The sequence below is a fragment of the Aureobasidium pullulans genome (genome assembly GCF_000721785.1).
Source record: "Aureobasidium pullulans EXF-150 unplaced genomic scaffold scaffold_7, whole genome shotgun sequence".
Classification (NCBI taxonomy): Eukaryota; Fungi; Ascomycota; class Dothideomycetes; order Dothideales; family Saccotheciaceae; genus Aureobasidium; species Aureobasidium pullulans.
The window spans coordinates 953056-972806 of NW_021941027.1; the positions used below are offsets into that span (position 1 = coordinate 953056).

At 50.0% G+C, this 19751-nt stretch overlaps 5 protein-coding genes across 5 annotated transcripts; 3 read left to right on the forward strand and 2 right to left on the reverse strand.

Moving 5' to 3' along the window:
* Window positions 1-5063: 5063 nt before the first annotated feature.
* On the forward strand, window positions 5064-6794 carry M438DRAFT_391677 (uncharacterized protein; the record flags this gene model as incomplete). The annotated part of the gene is made up of 3 exons (XM_029909078.1): window positions 5064-5756; window positions 5933-6242; window positions 6583-6794. Exons 1-3 carry the CDS (start codon window positions 5418-5420, stop codon window positions 6792-6794), a joined length of 861 nt encoding a protein of 286 aa, XP_029761775.1. The 5' UTR covers window positions 5064-5417.
* A 743-nt stretch (window positions 6795-7537) lies between these two features.
* Window positions 7538-9179, forward strand: M438DRAFT_198233 (FAD-linked oxidoreductase). Its single transcript, XM_029899322.1, has 2 exons — window positions 7538-7567; window positions 7640-9179. The coding sequence occupies exon 2, from the start codon at window positions 7670-7672 to the stop codon at window positions 9086-9088; it is 1419 nt and encodes a 472-aa protein (XP_029761776.1). The 5' UTR covers window positions 7538-7567; window positions 7640-7669; the 3' UTR covers window positions 9089-9179.
* A 4648-nt stretch (window positions 9180-13827) lies between these two features.
* M438DRAFT_271522 (Arabinanase/levansucrase/invertase) lies at window positions 13828-16053 on the reverse strand (the record flags this gene model as incomplete). Its single annotated transcript, XM_029900489.1, has 1 exon — window positions 13828-16053. One exon carries the CDS (start codon window positions 16051-16053, stop codon window positions 13828-13830), a length of 2226 nt encoding a protein of 741 aa, XP_029761777.1.
* A 466-nt stretch (window positions 16054-16519) lies between these two features.
* On the reverse strand, window positions 16520-17776 carry M438DRAFT_251566 (uncharacterized protein; the record flags this gene model as incomplete). Its single annotated transcript, XM_029899651.1, has 1 exon — window positions 16520-17776. A coding segment is annotated over one exon (1257 nt), but the record flags the coding sequence as incomplete, so codon positions are not given.
* A 563-nt stretch (window positions 17777-18339) lies between these two features.
* Window positions 18340-19515, forward strand: M438DRAFT_271421 (Metallo-dependent phosphatase; the record flags this gene model as incomplete). The annotated part of the gene is made up of 1 exon (XM_029900477.1): window positions 18340-19515. One exon carries the CDS (start codon window positions 18340-18342, stop codon window positions 19513-19515), a length of 1176 nt encoding a protein of 391 aa, XP_029761779.1.
* Window positions 19516-19751: the final 236 nt, after the last annotated feature.

Below are 19751 nucleotides of genomic sequence, written 5' to 3' on the forward strand. Positions count from 1 at the left end.
TCAGTCTTGTGCTCGCCGCCGCCGATGAAACTTGCTGACTTAACAACGATAGATCGTCATCAACATCATCGTTCACCATCGGCGCAAGTTCATCAACCAGGTATGTCAAGTCTTCTCCTTCTGCACACCACTCCTTCACGGCTATGATGTGCTCAGGTGACCCTTCAATGGTCAGCTTGCCACTCGGAGCATATCGCCAGCCAAGATAAAATCCCAGTGCTTCTTCGTCCAGTGCCAGACTTTGTACTCCTCTGGTCAGTGTCTTCTGAGACAGGTCGAGCGGAGAAGCATACATCCCCTCCCATCAAGACTCTTTGCGCTTTGATGTCTTTGAAGTGACAATGCTGACTTGCTGACAGATCTTGAAGTCTTCTCTGCACAAACATCTTCCAAGGTAGGTCGAAGCCTTTGTCCCTCAACATCGGCTCGGTCTCGCAGACTCTTGTGGCTTCCTTCAATGGCCATCGATTTTCCAAAGAGGCAAACCTCTCACATCGAGCCAAGATCAATGCTGGAAACATCAAGCTCTGTCATGGACTGGTGCAATGAGACGTTCTGATCTACAGTCTGTTCAAGTCGTGCGTCGTCTGTTGTGTCTTATGAGATGCCTGTACGGCGTGAGCCACACCTCTTCTCGATGCTCACGTTCTTCAGTCATGAGGAAGGTAAGGTGTCCAAGCTGACAGCCTCCAGGCAATCAAGATGTGCTCAACGCAGAGCCAGGTAAGCGTCGTCGTCCTTTTCTTCCCCCGAACATGGCTGATCATTCAAGTAGTTAGAACAGCCATGTGCGCCGCGCAACAGCCCCTTCTGAACAAGAACATTGGCGTCGTCGCCGCCTCAAGAACCATATGTTGGCGGTTTCAGAGGTTGAGAGATCTTTTGCAAGTTGACAAGTCTCCTCCGTCCACCCTCTAACTCCATGATGACAACAAGCATTGTCGATATGCCCGTTCATCACCATGACGGATACACGCAAAGACCTCTGATGAGATCTCTGATCAATGAACCGCACAATTTGAACTCCAAAGGGACCTCGGACTGACAGCGCCTCATGAACAGGTCGGCTACTGTCCCCCGCTATTGCAAAATCATGCTTTGCTTTCTCCAAACAATACATGGCGCTGCGCATGGCCTTGGGCTTTCTCATCGACCTCGGGGTCTGACACGGTAAGTCAACCTCCAAGTCTTTCCTCCTCTGCTAGATGATGAAAAGTTCTTGTGCATCCTAATCTTGCGGCGGTTCGCACTGCGGAGAAGAAGGGCAACTTGCGACGGTCTCGGTCGCAATCTGAGGCATATTCATCCATACCACGCACTCATGATACAGTCGCAAAAGCCCAGTGCTGACAACTTTCCAGATGCTTCATGCCACGTCTGTAGCGGTGCTGCATTCATCAAGGCAAGTCGCTTTCTTCTCTGCATAACCCAGTGCCGGATCAAGAGACAGATATCGGTTGCGTGTCTGATGTGGCTTATATCCTAGCCCCTGTCGATTGAGTTTCTGGAGGAGCATTTCGACTGACTGGGATACAGGTATCTTTGGCAAATGACTCTCTGGATCCTCCTGTTTTTGCGGAAACTTCGAGATACGCGACTGTTGCCTTCTTAGACCTGGTAAGTGTTTCGTCCATCACAGCCTTGTCAGGCTCTGCTTTCATGATGATCAACCACGCAGTTTCACCTCCGACCGCAGCATGAAGAACAATATGCAAAAGTCTGACTTGCAACCTGATCCGAGCTGCGGTGGAGCCTTTGACGCATTGAAGCATATGCTAACCATCATGCAGGCCATACGTCTGCTCTCTGCTCTTCGACGATACAAAGGCTTTCGAGAGTTCTGCCCGGCGTCTCCAGGTCATCTTGAAGCAAAGCATAATGCCTAATAGTACGAAGGTGGCTCTAAGGCCCGTTGAGCTTGTTGGTTTTTCTTGTGCAAGTGCTGACAATGATCTTGCAGATCTTCCTCTTCCCGCACCCCCTACTCCGGCCCGAGGCTGTCGAGACAAGATCGCTCTGTACGATCAATGGCTGCTCGAGCTCGAGGCCGATTCAAGAGGAGGACCAGAAAGAATATGATAGTGGTTGCAGAACGCCCTTTGCAGCTCCAGCGACAAAAAGCCACTCAGCCGCAAGCACCAAGGCTGGTGACACCCCGCTGCAAGCGAACCGGCTGGTCATCAAGTCAGAGGTTGATGCTGACTGGTAGCATGCAGAACATCTGTACCACGACATTGTGATAAGAATGCAGGTATGTCGCTGCTCTTGTCCATTTTTCCTCGCGAATGATGGACAAAAAAGACTCGTCGAACTGAATCCTGACGACATTTCATGCTCTTTCTTCTGACTACGCTCTTTCCTCACTTGACTTAATCAAGCTTGGAAGATGACTTGCTGACCTTCTTGCAGTCCTGCTGCGGCAGAAACCATCATCTTGAGCCAGTCAGACAGACGCGAAGGCGCCATGGCCAGTAGGAAATGATACATCGACCTCTCTCTCTATTCCATCGAGGTTTCTAAGGAAATCCAGAAACAAGGCATGTCGTTCTCGTTCTGTTTCTCTCCTCGCTCCCCACTTGTATGATGAACACCATAAGAATTAAGCATCTGAGGCATGATGAACCTTTCTTGCTCTTGCACTGAGACAGCCCCAAACGAACTCAATCTACTCCAGCTCGTAGGAGACACTCGCTGACACGTTCGCAGTCGAATGCCAAGCTGCAAGGTTGCCGACGAGATGTGATGAGTCCAGGGATATGTACTGTAGCCCTCGGAGCACCTCTGATTGGCCTCAGAACATTCTCAGCTCTTTGTCAGGGGCCTTGGCTGACTTCTTGCAGTGTTCTGTCAAAATATCGTGCTGTAATCTGCAAAGAGGAATCAGAGCTCAGCTCATCTTCAGTAAGTGCATCTACCTCAAGTATCTTTCCTAAAGCCATGATGAACACCCCTTTCTCTTCTGCTTCCTTTTGACTCTAAGCATGAGAACACCCCAGTGCTTCACGGCAACTCTGAGCGGCTTTCCAATCCTTCTCTGCAGTATCTTGAGAGGCCTGAAAGAACATCGCTGACGCTTTTTTGCTCAGGACTGAGTCAATGACGCCTTCGACAGAGGATTCCAACAATTTTCTGGTATGTCTGAGATGCGTGCCCCTATCCTGCTGCATGATGAACAAAAACTGTGCATTTTGAACCAAAGATGAAGAAAACATCCTTAGTGGTCTGAAGAAGCAGCTTGAAATCCAGAATGAGTTCCAACCTGGCATGCAGAACCTGTGCTGATGTTTCATCGCAGCAGCACCTCCAGGAGATGGCGGCCTAGGTCGGCGGCCTCGATACCATTGCTGACGTCTTTTCGCTCACAGGTCGCGAAAGAACAGCTTTCTTTCCGAAGACCACGGAAGACCTTGCTAGCATGTCGAGAGATCATGATGAAACAATATTTCGTCTTTTGAATCAAGGTTGAGAACAAACCTATTCGGTGTTGTGACCAGCAGCAGGATGCTCAAACTTCCTTTCAGCTTGATTCGAGAAAGCTTGCTGGCATGTCTTCCAGAAACGCGCTGCGTGAATGTCGGGTTTTGATGAGCAAATCTTGGTGAGTCAAAAGAGTTTCTTTCTTCTCTTTCCCGCATATGATGACAAAAGCCATGTATTATCTCTCGATCAAGCATGAGAACACCATCAATTATACTGATTAGCATCCATGAACATAATTCGTACTCCAAGAACATGGGAAGCGACATGTGCTGACTTTTGCGATAGCAGATCCGTGCCCCATAGCGGGGGAGAAACACCTTGGTAAGTGAGCTTCTTCTGGAGGTCGAGAAAGACAAGGCTGTCGTGATGATCAAAAACCAGTTTACACTTGATCTCATGATCCCGGATGAATTCACAAAGAGATCTGAACAGCCACCTGTCTCATATTCGGTCTGATTCTCTGAATTCAAACCAAAGACTGACAGCTTGGTTATTTCATAGACAATTATCCAAGGACGTCCCGAATGACAACCAAACGCGATGGCGGACTGCTGTCGTCGAGGTCCGAGACAGCAGCAAGTTCTGAGTTTGCGTGATTCAACAAGGCGCGTCGTACTTGAGAGCCCTTCCCGTTCAAAGTGAGTCGATTCCCTTCTTTCTTCTGCTGCCCGCTTCTTGTCGTGATGAAAAGCTCAGACTTCGTGTAATGGCCACTCCGAGGTCGACGGCAGTCCCCTCCAAAGTTCCCCGAGCAAAAAGTCGGCCTTGAGTGAACCAGCCGTGATGGACGAGATCACCCGCAAACGCCTGAAAAACGAGAGCGTGGCAGCAAAGTCGTTCGAAAATTGAAGGAGCTTCTGCTGACGTGAGTGATATCCCAGGGAAACCTCATATTGGAACCCATAGCAGATAGGAACGAACAGCTCTCCTAGCAGAGCATGGCGGTGAGTACGACGTTTCCTTTGTCTTTGCAACACTCCGTTCATTGACGTCGTACTGCAAGGCATCCACGTCTTCTGATGGGCGATTTCCTTGCGCCGTGAGGCTTGACTAGTGTCATGTCGCCGAGCGGCGAGAAATCAAGTTAGTCGAGATCTGGAGGAGGGGCCTGTGGCGAGAGACAACGATGCGGCCATGATTGGGATTGGTTGGATTTCGTCTTCCGGTCTTGACGACTTCTGTGCGGCTTTGATTGACCAGTGCTCTGGCGATAAGCCCCGTGTCTGAGCAACTTCCCCCTCTTCCTCTGTTTTCGTAATGAACAATGGCTGACTTGCTGGTGCTAGACAAATATGGTGTTGATGGCGACTGTTTGCAGCAGGTGAGGCTCTCGTTCCTTCCCTTGCACACGTACACGACAGATGAGACTCTTGCTGTCATCTGCCGAGTTCAGTCGGATCAGCTCTTGAACTCAATCTGATCAGAGTCTGTTGCAGGGGCCATTTTCTATTGCTCGTGAAGTCGTCATTGGCGAGCGTCATCTTTCTGGGCGGTGCAATGATGATCCACAGATACTACTCTGATCGAGCTTTGGTGCTCCATGCAGAAAACATCATGTCTGAGCCCTGCTGAGTGAGAAGCTGGTGAGGTTGCGGTGTCAAAGTCAATCATCTACGAGCATCACTCCAGCTGCGTATCAAGCGCTGAAGCTCTGCGGTTTGCAGCTGATCTTTCATCTGGTTCGTCAGAGGCTTTTCTCTTGACAAGCCGAGCAGGAAGAAATGTCGGAAGAAGGAAACGATAATGGGAGTTGAGTTGATCAGCACCGCATCGCGAGGGAAACGTCTCGCCGGTTGAGTTGATCTCGCCGGCAATCATGGGCGTTTCTCAACAATCCTTCCTTCCAAGAAAAACAGCAAGCCAGAACGACTTTCGTGTGTTGAGATGCGGCACAGGGTCTACTTGACAGTTTGCGACATGCCGTATAGGAGGAGAGTATGACAGACAGAGCAGATAGTCGTGAAACCCTCGTGAAACACTCATATCCGATGATTGGTTGGCAATCAGGAATGGCACTGCCGCTTCTTCCTGTGACACCACCGAAGAGCTCTATACCAATAACTCAGGGAGAAATCTGTGCAAAAAGAAGGTCCCGTGACTTGTCTGCTTGCAAAAAGCGCAAAACGAGTTCACAGGGCTCGGGGGGAGAGGACTGCTACGTCTCGAACCTGCGAGAAGTTAGTCAAGAGTTCCAGAGGGGAGACGCTCTACCAGTGGGCCACAAGGGCCTACCTGGCCACCAGAAGCACGGTCCCGGAAAGGTCCCCGGTGGTAAGGTATATGTAGTCCATGAGTGAAGGAAATTTTCTTTTTCTCACTTCAACTTTTGATGCTGATGTTGTCAAGCAGGAATCGCCCGCCAGCATACAAATCTACGGTCCTTGTTGCATGTCGTTGACCGAGGTGGTACTGTGTCGCTGCCTTGGAAACACCGCCCTGAAAAGTCGTCTAGGAAGAAAGAATGATTTTTCTTGATCAAATGGTCAAAGATCCTTGGCGAGTCCAGAGCGCAGTCAAGTACACCAGTATTGCTCGAGTTCAGAGGAGCGGTTTGTTGACTCGCGTGAGCGAAGTTCGAGGGTTGGCAACGTTGAGACTACCAGGTAAGGAGCAGAGACATACGTGCTTGATGGACGTGACTCAGTGTATCAAACGATGCACTTTGACCATTGTTGCCGAGAAACTTGTTGTCGACGGGTTGTCAATCGCCAGGACTATTTTCGGAAGCGAAGGCTTGAAGGAAATCTGGCAGCATGATCAATGTAAGTGCCGCTTGCTCTGGTACCGATTGGCGCAGGAGAGTGCGCAGTCCTTTGCGGGTACACGTCAAATTTGACCGAGGTGGTCGTCCCATGTAGCAAAGGCAGTACAAGATCTCTACCTTATCATTTGATGCGATAAAACCAGTCGATATCTGACACGATAGGTGCACCAGAAAGGTGTGGAGGATACAAATGGCTGGCGTTTGTGTTGTTGAGAGCCCGCGACAACAACGCAGCTTGGAATGGCGCCTACCTGATATCATTTGCTGTCGAGTCGGCAAAAAGTTAAAGACGAGCGGCCAAAGTCAAAGCGAGCGCGCCATCAGCACATGATCTCTAGCCAGAGACGAGAGATCTTTCGAAAATCTTCCGACTCAAGGTAAAGAAGAAAAACATGGTGCCAGCGTCGATGCGTTGAGATGGCTGATAAGTCAAGGGGTCGTCCTTGGTCATCATCGTCAGCACCGAAGGGTGCGCGAGATGAGCAACAATGGTTGCGTGTCGAGATGGAGGTTGTTAAAGGCCCAAACCGATGGCTCTCGATGGTGGTGATGAAAAGGTGATGGTCGAGGCAAATTGACGATGTTGGCCTGCGCTCGGGAATCGACGTGGCTTGCGAAACGACAGCTTGCCCCGACGTCTGCAAACCGTCAAACGACCGTCACGACCATCAAGGCAGAGGAGCGCGAGCTCCTTTGCAGTGTGATCTCGTCATCCTCGTGTCCATCCTGTTGGACTGTCAAGAAACTCTGCTATGCTTGTCGTATCTGTTGGAGGTCACGCGAGCCATCAGACCGGGAAGCTGAATGCTGATAAGACATGGCCGCAGTCAAGCGATGGAGTCCTCACTCGCCCTCTCACATTGCTCAGCAAGATGAACGGCTCAAGTGATGCTCGGATATCGGCGGTGCAGAAATTGATGAGAGAGGTGGATACTCAGCAGTTTTGAATCAGCTCGACGCAGCTTTCTCCGAACTCGCAGCGAAGAACTGAAGAAGGAGCGACCTGCGGAGATGAAGCAAAGAAGGGAGTTCGCATCCAAGACCGATACAGGCCGTTCGACAAGACCGAGATGACAGCCTCGAAAGCCGAAGCGTGTGATTACCAAAAGCATGAAATTGAAACGGATTTTGGTGGAGAGAGTTTTTGCATGAGATCTGGGCCATCGGTGCGACAGCAAACTGTAGCCGAGCGAGGCCATATCGGGCTAGCGTGGTATGGAGAACAAAGCAACTCCAACTTTCTCTTATCAACACCAACGCTCAAGGCCGAGGATAGCCGCGAGGCAACAGTGAGAGGAGAACAGCGGCCTAAGCACAAAGCGAGTGAGTATTAAAGGCACATGTCCCTCTGTTGTCGTCGAGAGCTTCAAGTGAACTTATCGACCTTTTCCACAGTACCTTAGAAGACATCTCACGCACAACAACATGTCTTCTCTCAGAGTGCGCTCCACAATGGCACGCCGCCTTGATGGCCGCGTCGCTACTCCCTTCTTGATGTCTGCCAGACACATGCACAGCACTCCCAAGGAACAACACTCCATGACAGCTCCTCAGGTGGCTACTCTCCCCAACCACATCCCTGGATCAAAGGTCACTAAGACCAACAAGACTCCCGCTCTCGCCGTTCTGCCTCTCTCCATGGTCCTCAGAACTTACATGATCACCTCCATCTCATGCAAGCCCGCACTTTTGTCTGCCTGCTTCAAGGCTTTGACTGCCATGCTCCACGCAAAGGGTCCGATCTTTAACGTCGAACGTAACCCTCTGCTCAAGCTCATTCTCAGAGAGACTTTCTACAAGCAGTTCTGCGGTGGTGAGACCAAGGCCGAAGTCCGCGCCACTCGCGCTCAATTGCAAAGTCTTGGTTACTCTGGTGTCATCTTCGAGTACGCTCGCGAGGTCCTGTCCGACATTCCCTCGAATGATACCGCTGGCGATGTCGAGATGTGGAGAAAGGGTCTTCTCGAGACCGTCGAGGCCGCTCAGCCTGGCGACATCATTGGCCTGAAGTGGTCTGGTATGGGTGGCTACGCTATGCAGCTCCTCAAGCAGGGCAAGCAGCCCATCGACATCATGGAGAGTGCCATGAAGGAGATTTGTGACGCTGCTTCCGCCAAGCGTATCGCTCTCGTTCCCTCTGCCGAAGAAACCACCACCAACCCCATGATTGACGCCTGGACCTTGAACTTGCAGAAGATTTACAACAAGCCCGATAACATCGTTCTTTACAACACCTACCAATGCTACCTCAAGGGCGCACCTGCTTCTCTTTCCAGCCATCTCCACCAGGCCAAGACTGAGGGTTTCACTCTCGGTGTCAAGCTCGTCCGTGGCGCCTACTTGCACTCTGAGCCTCGCGAGAAGATTTGGGACACTATTCAAGACACTCACCGCGCTTACGATGGCATGGCTGAAGCTGTTCTTACCCGCACCTACAACGACATTGTTAAGCCCGCTGCCCACGACGATGGTGTCTTCCCCCGCAACGTCGGCCTCGTCCTCGCAACCCACAACGCCGACTCCGTTCGCAAGGCTCAGGCTATCCGCACCAACCAGCTCCGTTCCGGCGAGGAGAGAGTTCCTTGCGCCTACGCTCAGCTCCAGGGTATGGCCGACGAGGTCAGCTGCGAGCTCATCAGCGCCACTCAAGCCAAGCCTGAAGAGATGGTCGACATCCCTCGTGCTTACAAGTTGACCGCCTGGGGCTCCATGACCGACTGCCTGAACTACCTCCTCCGCCGCGCTGCTGAGAACAAGGATGCCGCCACCCGCACCGTCGAGAGCAGAGATGCCATGCGCGGTGAGATCTTCCGCCGCATCAAGGCCACCTTCGGTCTCGCATAAGCTTCCTCTCTCTCCACGACTTCTCTGATCCCCCAGAAGTCCGATTCTTCTTGATGATAACGATGGTTGGCAAAACATGGCAACTGGACAGCGATGACGATTTTCTCTTTTTGTTTACCCACAAGCATTTCCCTGGCGTTTCTAGCGATTTGGGACCCGGCGTTCAACCCCCTGGATAGGGATGGTTTCTTTTCATGCACATAGACGCTTCTTCTTTACACATTCCGAGGGCAACCTTTTTAGCGATACCAAATACCCCCTTCAAGCAGACATGAATGCAATTCAAAATCTTTCACAAACCTACAGTTTTCTTCCTGGTGTCCTTTTCACTATCTCGATGACAGTAGATCTTTATGTCCGATATTCGCGTTACGGTGATTCGATATCGGCATCAACAATCAGATCTTCGCGATCAACGCAATCATCACAATCCGGAAGCCGATCAATCCGCTCCAACTTGCTTCATCTCGGTCCATGACTATCTCCGCGTTCAACCGTAGAAAGCCGATCTGTGCCGCAGCTACCCGCAAGCCAAGTCTAACCGGCATTGCTTCTTTCCGTTGCGGACATCCTTGTGACACTGCGACGATACGAATCGTCATCTTGCGAGCGTGACCTTGTGTTTCGTGGCAACGCTCTTGATGAGATGGTCATGTAGTCGTAACATTCACGAGAGGCCTACCTTCCTTACTCTCTGCGGACGAAGCTACAGTTTTGAAAAACTTTCTGCATTTCTACAGCGCTAAAGATTCAAAAGCATAGCAACGGAAGAGAGCATGCAAGGTGGAATTATGATGGAGTAAAGCAAGCGACGTTCTCCTTCGAGTATATGTTTCTGCTCTCTCTTTCTTTTTTTACCATTTCCTCACTCTCTGCGGACGAAGCTACTGTTTCGAAAAACCTTGTGCATTTCTACAGCGCCAAATGTTCGAAATCATAGCAATTTAACCAGAGCATGCAAGGCAAAATTATCACAAAGTACTCGAGTAAAGCAAGGGACGTTCTCCTTCGAGTATATATTCTGCCCTTTGTTCGAACTCTCTCTTCCTTTTTTACTAAGCCCTCAATGCCGATGCGAAACCAGAATGAGTTCTCTCAACTTCTCTGCGACATGTCTAGTCGATTTCACCTAACCCCGTAGCGAAACAGGCGACGAAACGAGCAGGGTCGATAATACCGCGCATTCCCTCCCTCTGTCCGGTTATTGTATTTAATTTATTGCGTAATATCACGACCGATGCATACCTAGGAGAGAGTAAGAGAGATCTACTGTATTTCGGTAGTAGCCCGGTATGCGTCGTTCTCGACATGGACCCGAGGCGCCGACTTTGTATTCCCATTTTATGGATGCTTCTCTGTATTTTTTTCATTACGGAATGTCATAGCCGATGAGTACCTAAGAGAGAGTAAGAGAGATGATCTCGGCAGTAGCCCGGTCATTTCAGACGTGAATTACGGGTGAAGATCTATTACTAGCTCTTGTATAAAGGTTTCAATTGCAATCACAGTTGTAGAGCAATCAAACTAACCACACCAGCTATATGGAGGCTTGTCCATCACCATCAAGAGAACATTAAGCTGACGAAACATACAGAAACTGCATTTTGGAACGCAGAGCCCAGGAAGGTGATCAGGTTAGTGAACCCGAGACTCAAGAGACTCTCCATGAACTAGCGTGGTTCTAGAAATTCCCAAGTGTGGAACCAGGGTGAATGGTTGAATTCTTGAGTCAACGCGCGGTATCACAGACCTCTTTGTTTCGCGTGTATCTCCGTCAAGCAACGAACCTTGCCCAATCTAACTGTCGCCGGGTTCCTGTTTTCATCACGATGGGATCTCGAGCTCTTGGTGTCGGTATTAAAAATAGTACAGTCATTAAAGCAATGATCAGCAGAGTATGTGATGATATCTTCATTTCTTTCTTATTGGTGTTGCATACTCAAGCCAGCAAATCATCAACTGTAAATTGTCGAAGAAAAACTTACAACCACAATCAATATTGTGCATATAGCCTTACATCTTAGAGCGAAAAAGATTATATAAAATCATTTCCAGGACCAGATTCGAGATTTTCAAAACTCATACAACATTCCGGATGAAAGTAGAGGTTGTTCTGCGCACAAGATGTTGCAGATGTTGCTCCTAATCTTCCATTCTGACGCTGTAGCAGGAGACTCGTTGTACGAAGATGAGAACGGCAGATTAATGAATCTCGGAGAGCTAATTACTCCTTCGGAGAAGAAACTCCTTCTATAACGATGACGCGTAAATAGGTGATCAGGCTTGAGATGTGTTTTATTGACCTGCTAACCTCTCCATTGCTCCTGAAAAGCTGTTACTACGCGTTTGGGTCAAGTACAAACCGGACAGCCACAGAGGGAAGGCTAGTCCTGTTATTATTTTCTGTTACTAAGGATAATAGGTCTCAGCATTGAAATTGCTGGCGATGATCCTTATACTCGTGCCTTTTCGTGTTTTACTGACTTTTCATTGTTTCCGTGACCAATTCCAGCACTGCGGTGGCAAATCATAAATTCGGTCTGTTCTGATGAATTTAGTGAGAGCAAATCTCTGAATGCGTCATACTTGATAACCAGGCTTACAGTAAAACTCTGGACCGGAATGCCAGAATCGCTAGAAACAGAGGAAGCACTCGATGAGATGTGGATGAGCACCAACAAACCTCGAATCATATTCCGGCAAAGATCTGAGTGGTCAGCAGTACACCTTTACGAGCCAGCAAGTGATTGACGGAACTGCTTTACTCATTTTCCTCTCTGTCTCTCTCTGGCTGTCCAGATGCAGTCGAATACATCATGGTCAGTGAATTGTTTTTTCGTGCTGACGGGTAAGAGTAAAGCACGCATGGATGCCTCTCGCTCAAGATCATAGGTATGGTGCAATCTTCTGCCGTGAATAATGCTCCCGCCATTCACGCCACCAGACATCCAGGCAGTGATGCCAATGAGTGTTCACTCATGGATTTTGGGATAACTCATGACTCTATAGCTCATGAGTAAGCTCACTCATTAACTCATGAGTGCTCATAGCCATGAGCACTCATGAGCACTCATGAGTTGTTAAGTGAGTAATGAAATTGGTTGCGGCCAGGGAGCGATCTGATTGGTCAACCCTAGATTGGAAATTTTAGGGGTCCGCCGCGGGGGTGACCCTGTCCTCCGTGGGGGCGACCCTGTCCTCTCCATGAGCACTCATAAGTTATGAGTACTTATGACTTTTCTAACTCATGACTCATATAGCATGAGTTGAATGAATTATGAGTTATATGAGTGAGTGCTCACAACTCATTGGCATCACTGCATCCAGCTTCCCTATGTCTTACGAGCGCTACTTCCGTCTTGGGTGGAAAGGAGACACATATAAAAACAACAGTATCCGCGACCTTTGCAATGACTATACATGCATCTAACGTCTCCATTTGGAGCCTGAAACTGAAACCAACACCATTCCCGTGGAGTAGATCTATCAACACCAACCTGAACATCGAGACAACGGCAAGGGCAAGGGCAAGGGCAAGGGCAATGCAACAAAGCAATCAGGTCAATGAAGTCCAGACTGTTTTCCAGCATGGGATCTGGGAGGAGGAGGTAGAGAAGAAGTGCATCAATTCTTGAGCCAGCATCAGTGACCTGGTTGTTTTCTCTACCTACGTAGCCGCATGGTCTGTGGCTCCCCGAATAATTCGAAGAGCGAGGGACGGAAGGCGCAAGTGGTTTGGTCGTAGTGTTACTGACACGAGTCTTTCATTCTCCGCGGGCGGTTGATTGTAGCAGTTTCCTAGTGGAGATGACGACGATTTATAGTCACGATCAAAATTCCATCTGACATACTGTGAGTGCCATGGCAGTAGAATTGATGAAATCGATGGACTGGTCAATGCGTATCCTCTTCTCTTTGCAGTGGAGATGAGAGATATAAAACCAGCTACTTCGCTCGACTTCTGAACTTCTATCCTTGGAGCTAGCCATCGGACTGTAGGAGCAGTATACATTCAGCGCATTGGTGCTTGCTCCTCGCAGAAACTGTTGAACGATAAGGCTGCTTGCTCAGAGAAAGACCGAGCGATACGATCAAGTCAGTGAAGCTCAAGTTCCCAACAGCCTTCCCCTCATTGCAGCCTTGCTACAAACTTTCGGGGCCTACTTTGCGGAAACACAATTGTTTTTGCAGTGTCATTGACCTGTGCCTTCTTCTTGCCTTCTACCTAGCGGCCTTGACTTACATCAGGGCAATGTGTAAAGATCCGATTCCGACTTCGTCTCAGCTATGGGTTGATAGTGTCGAGAACAAGTATCGAGTGCATGGTACTTTTTTGGGGATCAAATACGGTAGTCGGAAGCGTTAGAGAACTCTTTCGAATGTTTACAAACTGTTTTCACCCTTCCACATGCCTCTGTGAACTAATAATGATATACAGATGGGGCGCAAATGAATAGCTGGTCGGCGATTCCATGGTTGATCTCCACATTGTGGAGGACTTGGGTCGTGGGGTTCTTCCATCTCCATCTCTTGTATGTTTGTTGAAGTCCAGTCTGTCCAGGAGTGTTGTCATGAGCCTTTTCGTCCATCAGGGAAGATCTAGGCATAGTTAAACACAGAAGTGAGATTGCACGATGGTTCAAATATGGAATGAGCGATGAACAACAGCGTTAGGCAGTAGAATATCATCATTTACCAAGAGTCAAAACTACAAACCAGTCATCAAAAACCACTCCATCTCAATTCGCAGGCACAGGGAAAGGCTCCACGCTACTCAACGTAGGCACAACCACATTCATCAATCCCGTCTCCTCATCAAAAGTAACTTTATCAATAGTCGTCTCCCTATGCGTGCCATCACCGTCAGGAATCGCGAAACGGTGGTAAGCAATATACCACTCATCCGTCCCAGGCACATTGATCATGGAGTCATGTCCCGTAGCCAAGATCCCCTGACCAACATCCTTCTGCAACACCACACCATGATAATTCCAATTTCCAGTGATGGAAGTGGAAGTGGCGTAGCCGACGCGGTAGTTCTCGGAGCCAGTGTCGTCGATGGAGTAGGTGAGGTGGTAAAGGCCTTTGCGGTATACGAGGAAGAGACCTTCGCGGAAGTCAACGAGGCCGGTGATGTTTTGTGCGGTGTCCCATTTTATCGAGGTCATGTTGTCGGCTAGTTCTGCGAGAAGAGGGTAGCTGTTGCCCCAGAGGAGATACCACTTTCCGCTGACAGGGTCGAGGAAGGCATCGGCATCGATGGCTTGACCAGTCGTGAGGCGCTCGTTGTTCAAAATCATGGCGGTAGGCTCAGCGGTGAATGGGCCAGTGGGGGAATCTGCGATAGCCACACCAATAGTCTTTCTGTCGTATGTAGGGTTCTGACCACTGAAGTAGAAGTAGTATTTTCCGTCTTTTTCGGCGATGGTGGGAGCCCATGCGTTGCCTGTTGCCCATGGTACGTTGCCGCTGGTGCCGTTCAATGTGAGGAAGGACTCTGCGCTGCGTGTCCAGTTCACGAGGTCGGGCGAGCTCCAGGCATAGAAGACTTGACCTCCCCATCCAGGAAAGCCGTCTGTGGTGGCGTAGATGTAATATGTCTGGTTGAAGACAGCGATGTTGGGGTCGGCGAAGTAGCCTTTGAGTACTGGCGAGCCTCCAGCTGTGGGTGCTGTGGGTGATGAAGTGTTGGCAGTGCCTGCGTTGAGGCTAGCCAGCTCGGCAGCAGTGATAGGTAAGACAGTTCCATGTCTCGGGCTAGGAGGGAGCTTGTAAGATGCAGGTACTGTCCAGTTGGGGCTGGCGATGTTCTTGGTCGAAAGAGGAATGTATCCACGCCCGGTGAATTCGTCGACGAACAGGTAGAAGTTGTCACCGTTCACATCTCCAGGATTGGATTTGAAAGCTGTAGGACCTTCGACATTGGCAGTGCCGGCCTTCTTACCAATGCAAGTAGCGACATTGGTCCAAGAACCTAACGTGGCTCTCAACGAAGTCGACTTCTCTTGAATGATGTCGGTACATCCAGTCTCACCAGCACCTTCATCCTTTGTAAAGCGATAGTAGGTATCGCCCTCTTTCAAAACCGTAGAGTCGATACGCGACATGCCGGCATCTTGCCAGATTTGGGGCTCGCTGAAAGTCACAAAGTCTCTGGTTGTGGCATAGAGCATGCGGTGATAAGTCGCTCCCGTACGGTCCACATCAGTTGAGTTGTAGAGAGAAGAAGCCCAGAAGACGACATAAGCACCAATACCTTCATCATAATATGCCTCAGGGGCCCAAGTGTTACCCGCTTCAGCAGGGGAAACCAAGACATGACGATGCTCTGACCAAGTCTTGAGGTCGTGAGATTCCCAGACTTCCAGGTAGCGACTTCCAAACTTGACTGAGTCGCCCCAGGAAGTTCCGGAACCGATGGAGAGATCGGTCGCGATAAGGTAGAAAGTATCACCCTCGTGAGAGCGGATGATAAAAGGATCGCGGAGCCCAGTGGTACCAAGGGTCGACTTCAGAACAGGCTGTGCACCGTTGAGCTCTTTCCATGACAAAGCATTGTTGCCGTTACTGGCTGCAAAATAAATGTTCTCTCCAGATTTGGTGTTGTTGGTGAAGTAGGCAAATGCATAGCCCTCGAATGCACCAATCTTTGCTGCTTGACGGACTGAAGCAGAGAATTGGCGAGTGGCTGGCTTTCCGTTGCAATTTATGGTCGCTGTGAGGCCAACCTGAGTAGTGGCGTTCTGTCGGCCGACAATGCCATCGTTTGACACGACGGGCTCATTGCTGCTGCTCCAGGTGACATTGAGACCGCTCTTGGCCGTAGGCGGAAGGTGTAAGTTGCCACGAACGTCATCAATATTGGCTACAGTCAAGGCTTCTAGATCAGATGAGCAAGTGGTGTTCTCAGCAGCAGTGGCCAGCAATGCCAGAGCCGAGGACACTAAAAGATGTAATGATCGCATGGTGTGGTAGACAGAAATATGATTTGTGAGGCATGAAGGGCGATCGATCAAGGTTATATACAACACTTCCTGCCCTCGGATACGACGTTACCATGTGGCCATGCATGGTTGCTGATCATTTGTAGAATCACGGATGAAAGCACACCGAAGATCTGATGCCAAGGAAGGTTTGTGGAGAAGTCTGGGGGGATTGATGTTCGTGTTGCGGAGGGGGCGGATGCTTGGCTTTCGTGATGGGCTGGATAAATGTCCATCATTAATTAGGTTCGGTGGCTTTCAGCCGAATCATCGGATGCTTGATTGCTGTTTGCAGAATAGCATTTTGTAGTTCAAGGCGCAGCGGCGTCATGTTGGTCCGGTAAAGCGACGACGCTTGATCTTTGAAAGAACTGCGCAATCAAGGCTACTTGTTTTTCTTCTCTTTATCCGGGGTAACATTCCTCCCCCTGGCCAGTTCCAAAAGTAAAAGGATTACACTCGCGAGTCCCAAAGCAATGACTACGGAATCGACAATGTGAATGGCCCACCAGATGTGCTGCTTGCCGAGCGCGCAAGTAGCGTACTCGAACTTCCAGACAGCATCGTCTGCGTCAAACCAAGCAGATAGAAGGCCAACATTTCCGCCATAGTCTCCCATCATGCTGCGTACAGTAACCTCCCGAATGCCGGTTGCAGTTTTGTTGGTGGCAGAATACCTGGTGTGGTTCCATTGCTCTTGATCTGCCTCGAAGCGGTTGTGCCATGTATCACAGCCCTCATGGTCATGACCGTTGAGTACAATACCGGCACGCTTCTCTCGGCTACTCTGCTGAAACAGGCCATTCAATATCTTGCCGCTCGATTGTTCGGAGAGGTGGTTCTGCTCGCGAATGCCACCACCATGGCGAGGCTCAAAATAGCTGAAGAAAGGAGGATCCACGCAGATACCTGCCGGTTTGTACAAAGGTACATGGGTGAGGAGGATGACAGCATCTTGAGGGCTGCGAGTATGTGTGTCGTTGATGACTTGATCCAGGTATTCATGGGTCGCATGATACAGATGTTGATTCCAAGCAGGATTATCCAAGATCATCGAGTTGAGATTTACGAGGTGCAGCTCCGTGGTGAGATTGGACTGCGGAACAGCATGGGGAATTCTGATGCGCCAGTTGACCTGACCAAAAGCACCTTCGAAGCGGTCGATGCGACGTTGATCGACATCGCCAGCATATCCGATATCGTGGTTTCCAGCCACATTCAGCAGGGCGGGCGCCTGGCTAGCGTTGGCCATATCCAAAAAGTCCCAACCATGGACGTCCTCAAGCTCTTTTCCCTCGGCTTTGTGTTTCCAAAAGTGTGCATCTACAAAGACACGATTCCAAAACCTGTCGGCTCGTCGGTCAAACTCTTGATTGCTGATCCATTGACTACCGAGCAAGTCACCCAAGACGGAGATGTGGGTTGGCTGGGTCCACCATTTGGTCGTGCGGTAGATGTGTGCGAGGTAGTAATCGTTACCCAGAAGATCCAACCTCTTGCGCTGCGTCTGCACGTATCGCGGAATGTCTCTCGTTGCAATGTCCGTGATCGCTCGTCGGGCGAGGCGCGCTGCCTTGTCCAGGGGCTCGACCCATAGACCATGTCGTAGGCCAACAAGACCAGGAAAAAGCGGCGCATTCGGATCAGGCAGGGAGCTGTCGCCTTCGAGTTGCGGGTCGCCTAGGGCGAGTAGTCGAATGGGCGCCACGCCATGGTAGCTGGATGGAGCCGCCGGGAAATGGCAGTTCTTCGCGATGGGATAAAGATATAACCAGATGGTCGATAGAATGGCTGGTATGATCAAGGCGAGAAACGCATATCGCACCACGCCCGAGAGCCGCATTTGAACTGCATTGTTGTTGCTCTTTTCCAAGAGTTGAAACAAGTCGTGCCTTCCTGAGAAATTGCGTCGGACTTTACGCCCGCCAATCTCCGTCGACAGACTTCACCTCCTCTTGACTGCACCTTCTTCTTTAACATCACAACCCAACATCATCAATGATCTTCCGAGAAAGGATTGGCAAGACACTGTCTTGGGAGTGAAAATCTTTCGGGGCCACGATGGATCCAGTCAGCGAGTGATACTGCACAAATCACCCACTTGCTCGTATAGTTATCTCTCCGACCACGTGTATCCCACGAGTGGCTCTCATCAACAAACTCACAACTTCATGCCGATCAGCGATCTCAACAAAAAGACACATAAATGTCCAAGTAATCGCCTTCATGTTCCCAATCGATGTCTGCCACTTCACTTCTCGCCTCAGCATGTCTCCTATACACTCTCTCCTCTTTGCCGTTGCTGCTTCTACCGTATCTACTCTTGCGATCCCCATCCTTCAACCCACAGATGTCCTCCGATTGAGTCCCGATGGCTCTTTCCAGCTCAGCATATTCAGTGACTTGCATTTTGGCGAAGCTGAAGATACGCTCTGGGGTCCGCTGCAAGATGTCAAGAGTGCTAGGGTCATGAACTCTGTGCTTGATGCAGAGAATAGCACCGGCTTGATTGTCTTGAACGGCGATCTTATCACTGGCGAAAACACTTTTCTTCACAACTCTACTAAATACCTCGACGCTGTGGTCGCCCCATTGGTGCATCGCGGTATGAGCTGGGCCAGCACTTATGGCAATCACGATAGCGACTTCAACATCTCACGTCAAGGCATCTTCGAGCAAGAGTCAAAATACTCGCTTAGTCGTACAAAGAACATGGTCTCCTCCTCCGATGCCGGCGTCTCGAATTATTATCTGCCTGTCTACGGCAACGACTCAGCCGTACCTGGATTCCTGCTCTGGTTTTTCGACTCACGAGGTGGCAACTACTTCCAACAGTCATCTTCCAGCAGCAAATCTGTCCCTCAACCCAATTGGGTAGCTCAAAGCGTCGTTGACTGGTTTACTGAAACTAGATCTGCTTTGGAGAAAAAACACAACCGTGTTGTACCCAGTGTCGCTTTCGTCCACATCCCTGTCAACGCCATGGCAGCTTTCCAAGCTCAGGGCGTGGACACACACCGTGAGCCCGGTATCAATGATGATAATCCTCTGGCCCAACAAGGATCTGCTTCCGGTCAAGGCGATGTCAGTGGTGCTGTGTTCACCTACAACGGCCAAGACATTCCATTCATGCAAGCTCTTTTGGACACCAAAGGACTCAAAGCAGTGTTCTCAGGCCATGATCATGGCGACGACTGGTGCTTCAGATGGGACTCCAAGCTCAAGGGCATGAATCTGACCGGTAACGGGCTGGATCTTTGCTTCGACAGACGCAGCGGGTACGGCGGCTACGGATCTTGGACAAGAGGAAGTAGACAGGTTGTGCTACGTAAAGGCAAAGACGAGGTGCAGACATGGGTAAGATTGGAGGACGGAAGCATCAGTGGCAAAGTCACTCTCAACGGAACGTACGGACAGGACTCATATCCTTCTGTAAAAGCATGAGGCGTCCGCAGCTTCCAGTATCTCATCATAGTTCTGAAGGGCCAAGAAGGTCAGGCTCTCGTACTCCCTGCAACCAGCCACCCTGCTCATATACCATTGTGCAACATCAGAACATCTCCCCTCGTGCCCTCTCCGCTTACGAAATAATACTTTGCAACCGGAGCATCACCGACGTGATTACCTTCGTCGCTTCTCCTGTCTGCACGGTCGACACCAAAAACAATGGCCGCTGCAGG

Excerpts from the sequence above, each read along its gene's own strand:
- M438DRAFT_198233 (XM_029899322.1), top strand. The coding sequence starts at position 7,670 with ATGTCTTCTCTCAGAGTGCGCTCCACAATGGCACGCCGCCTTGATGGC.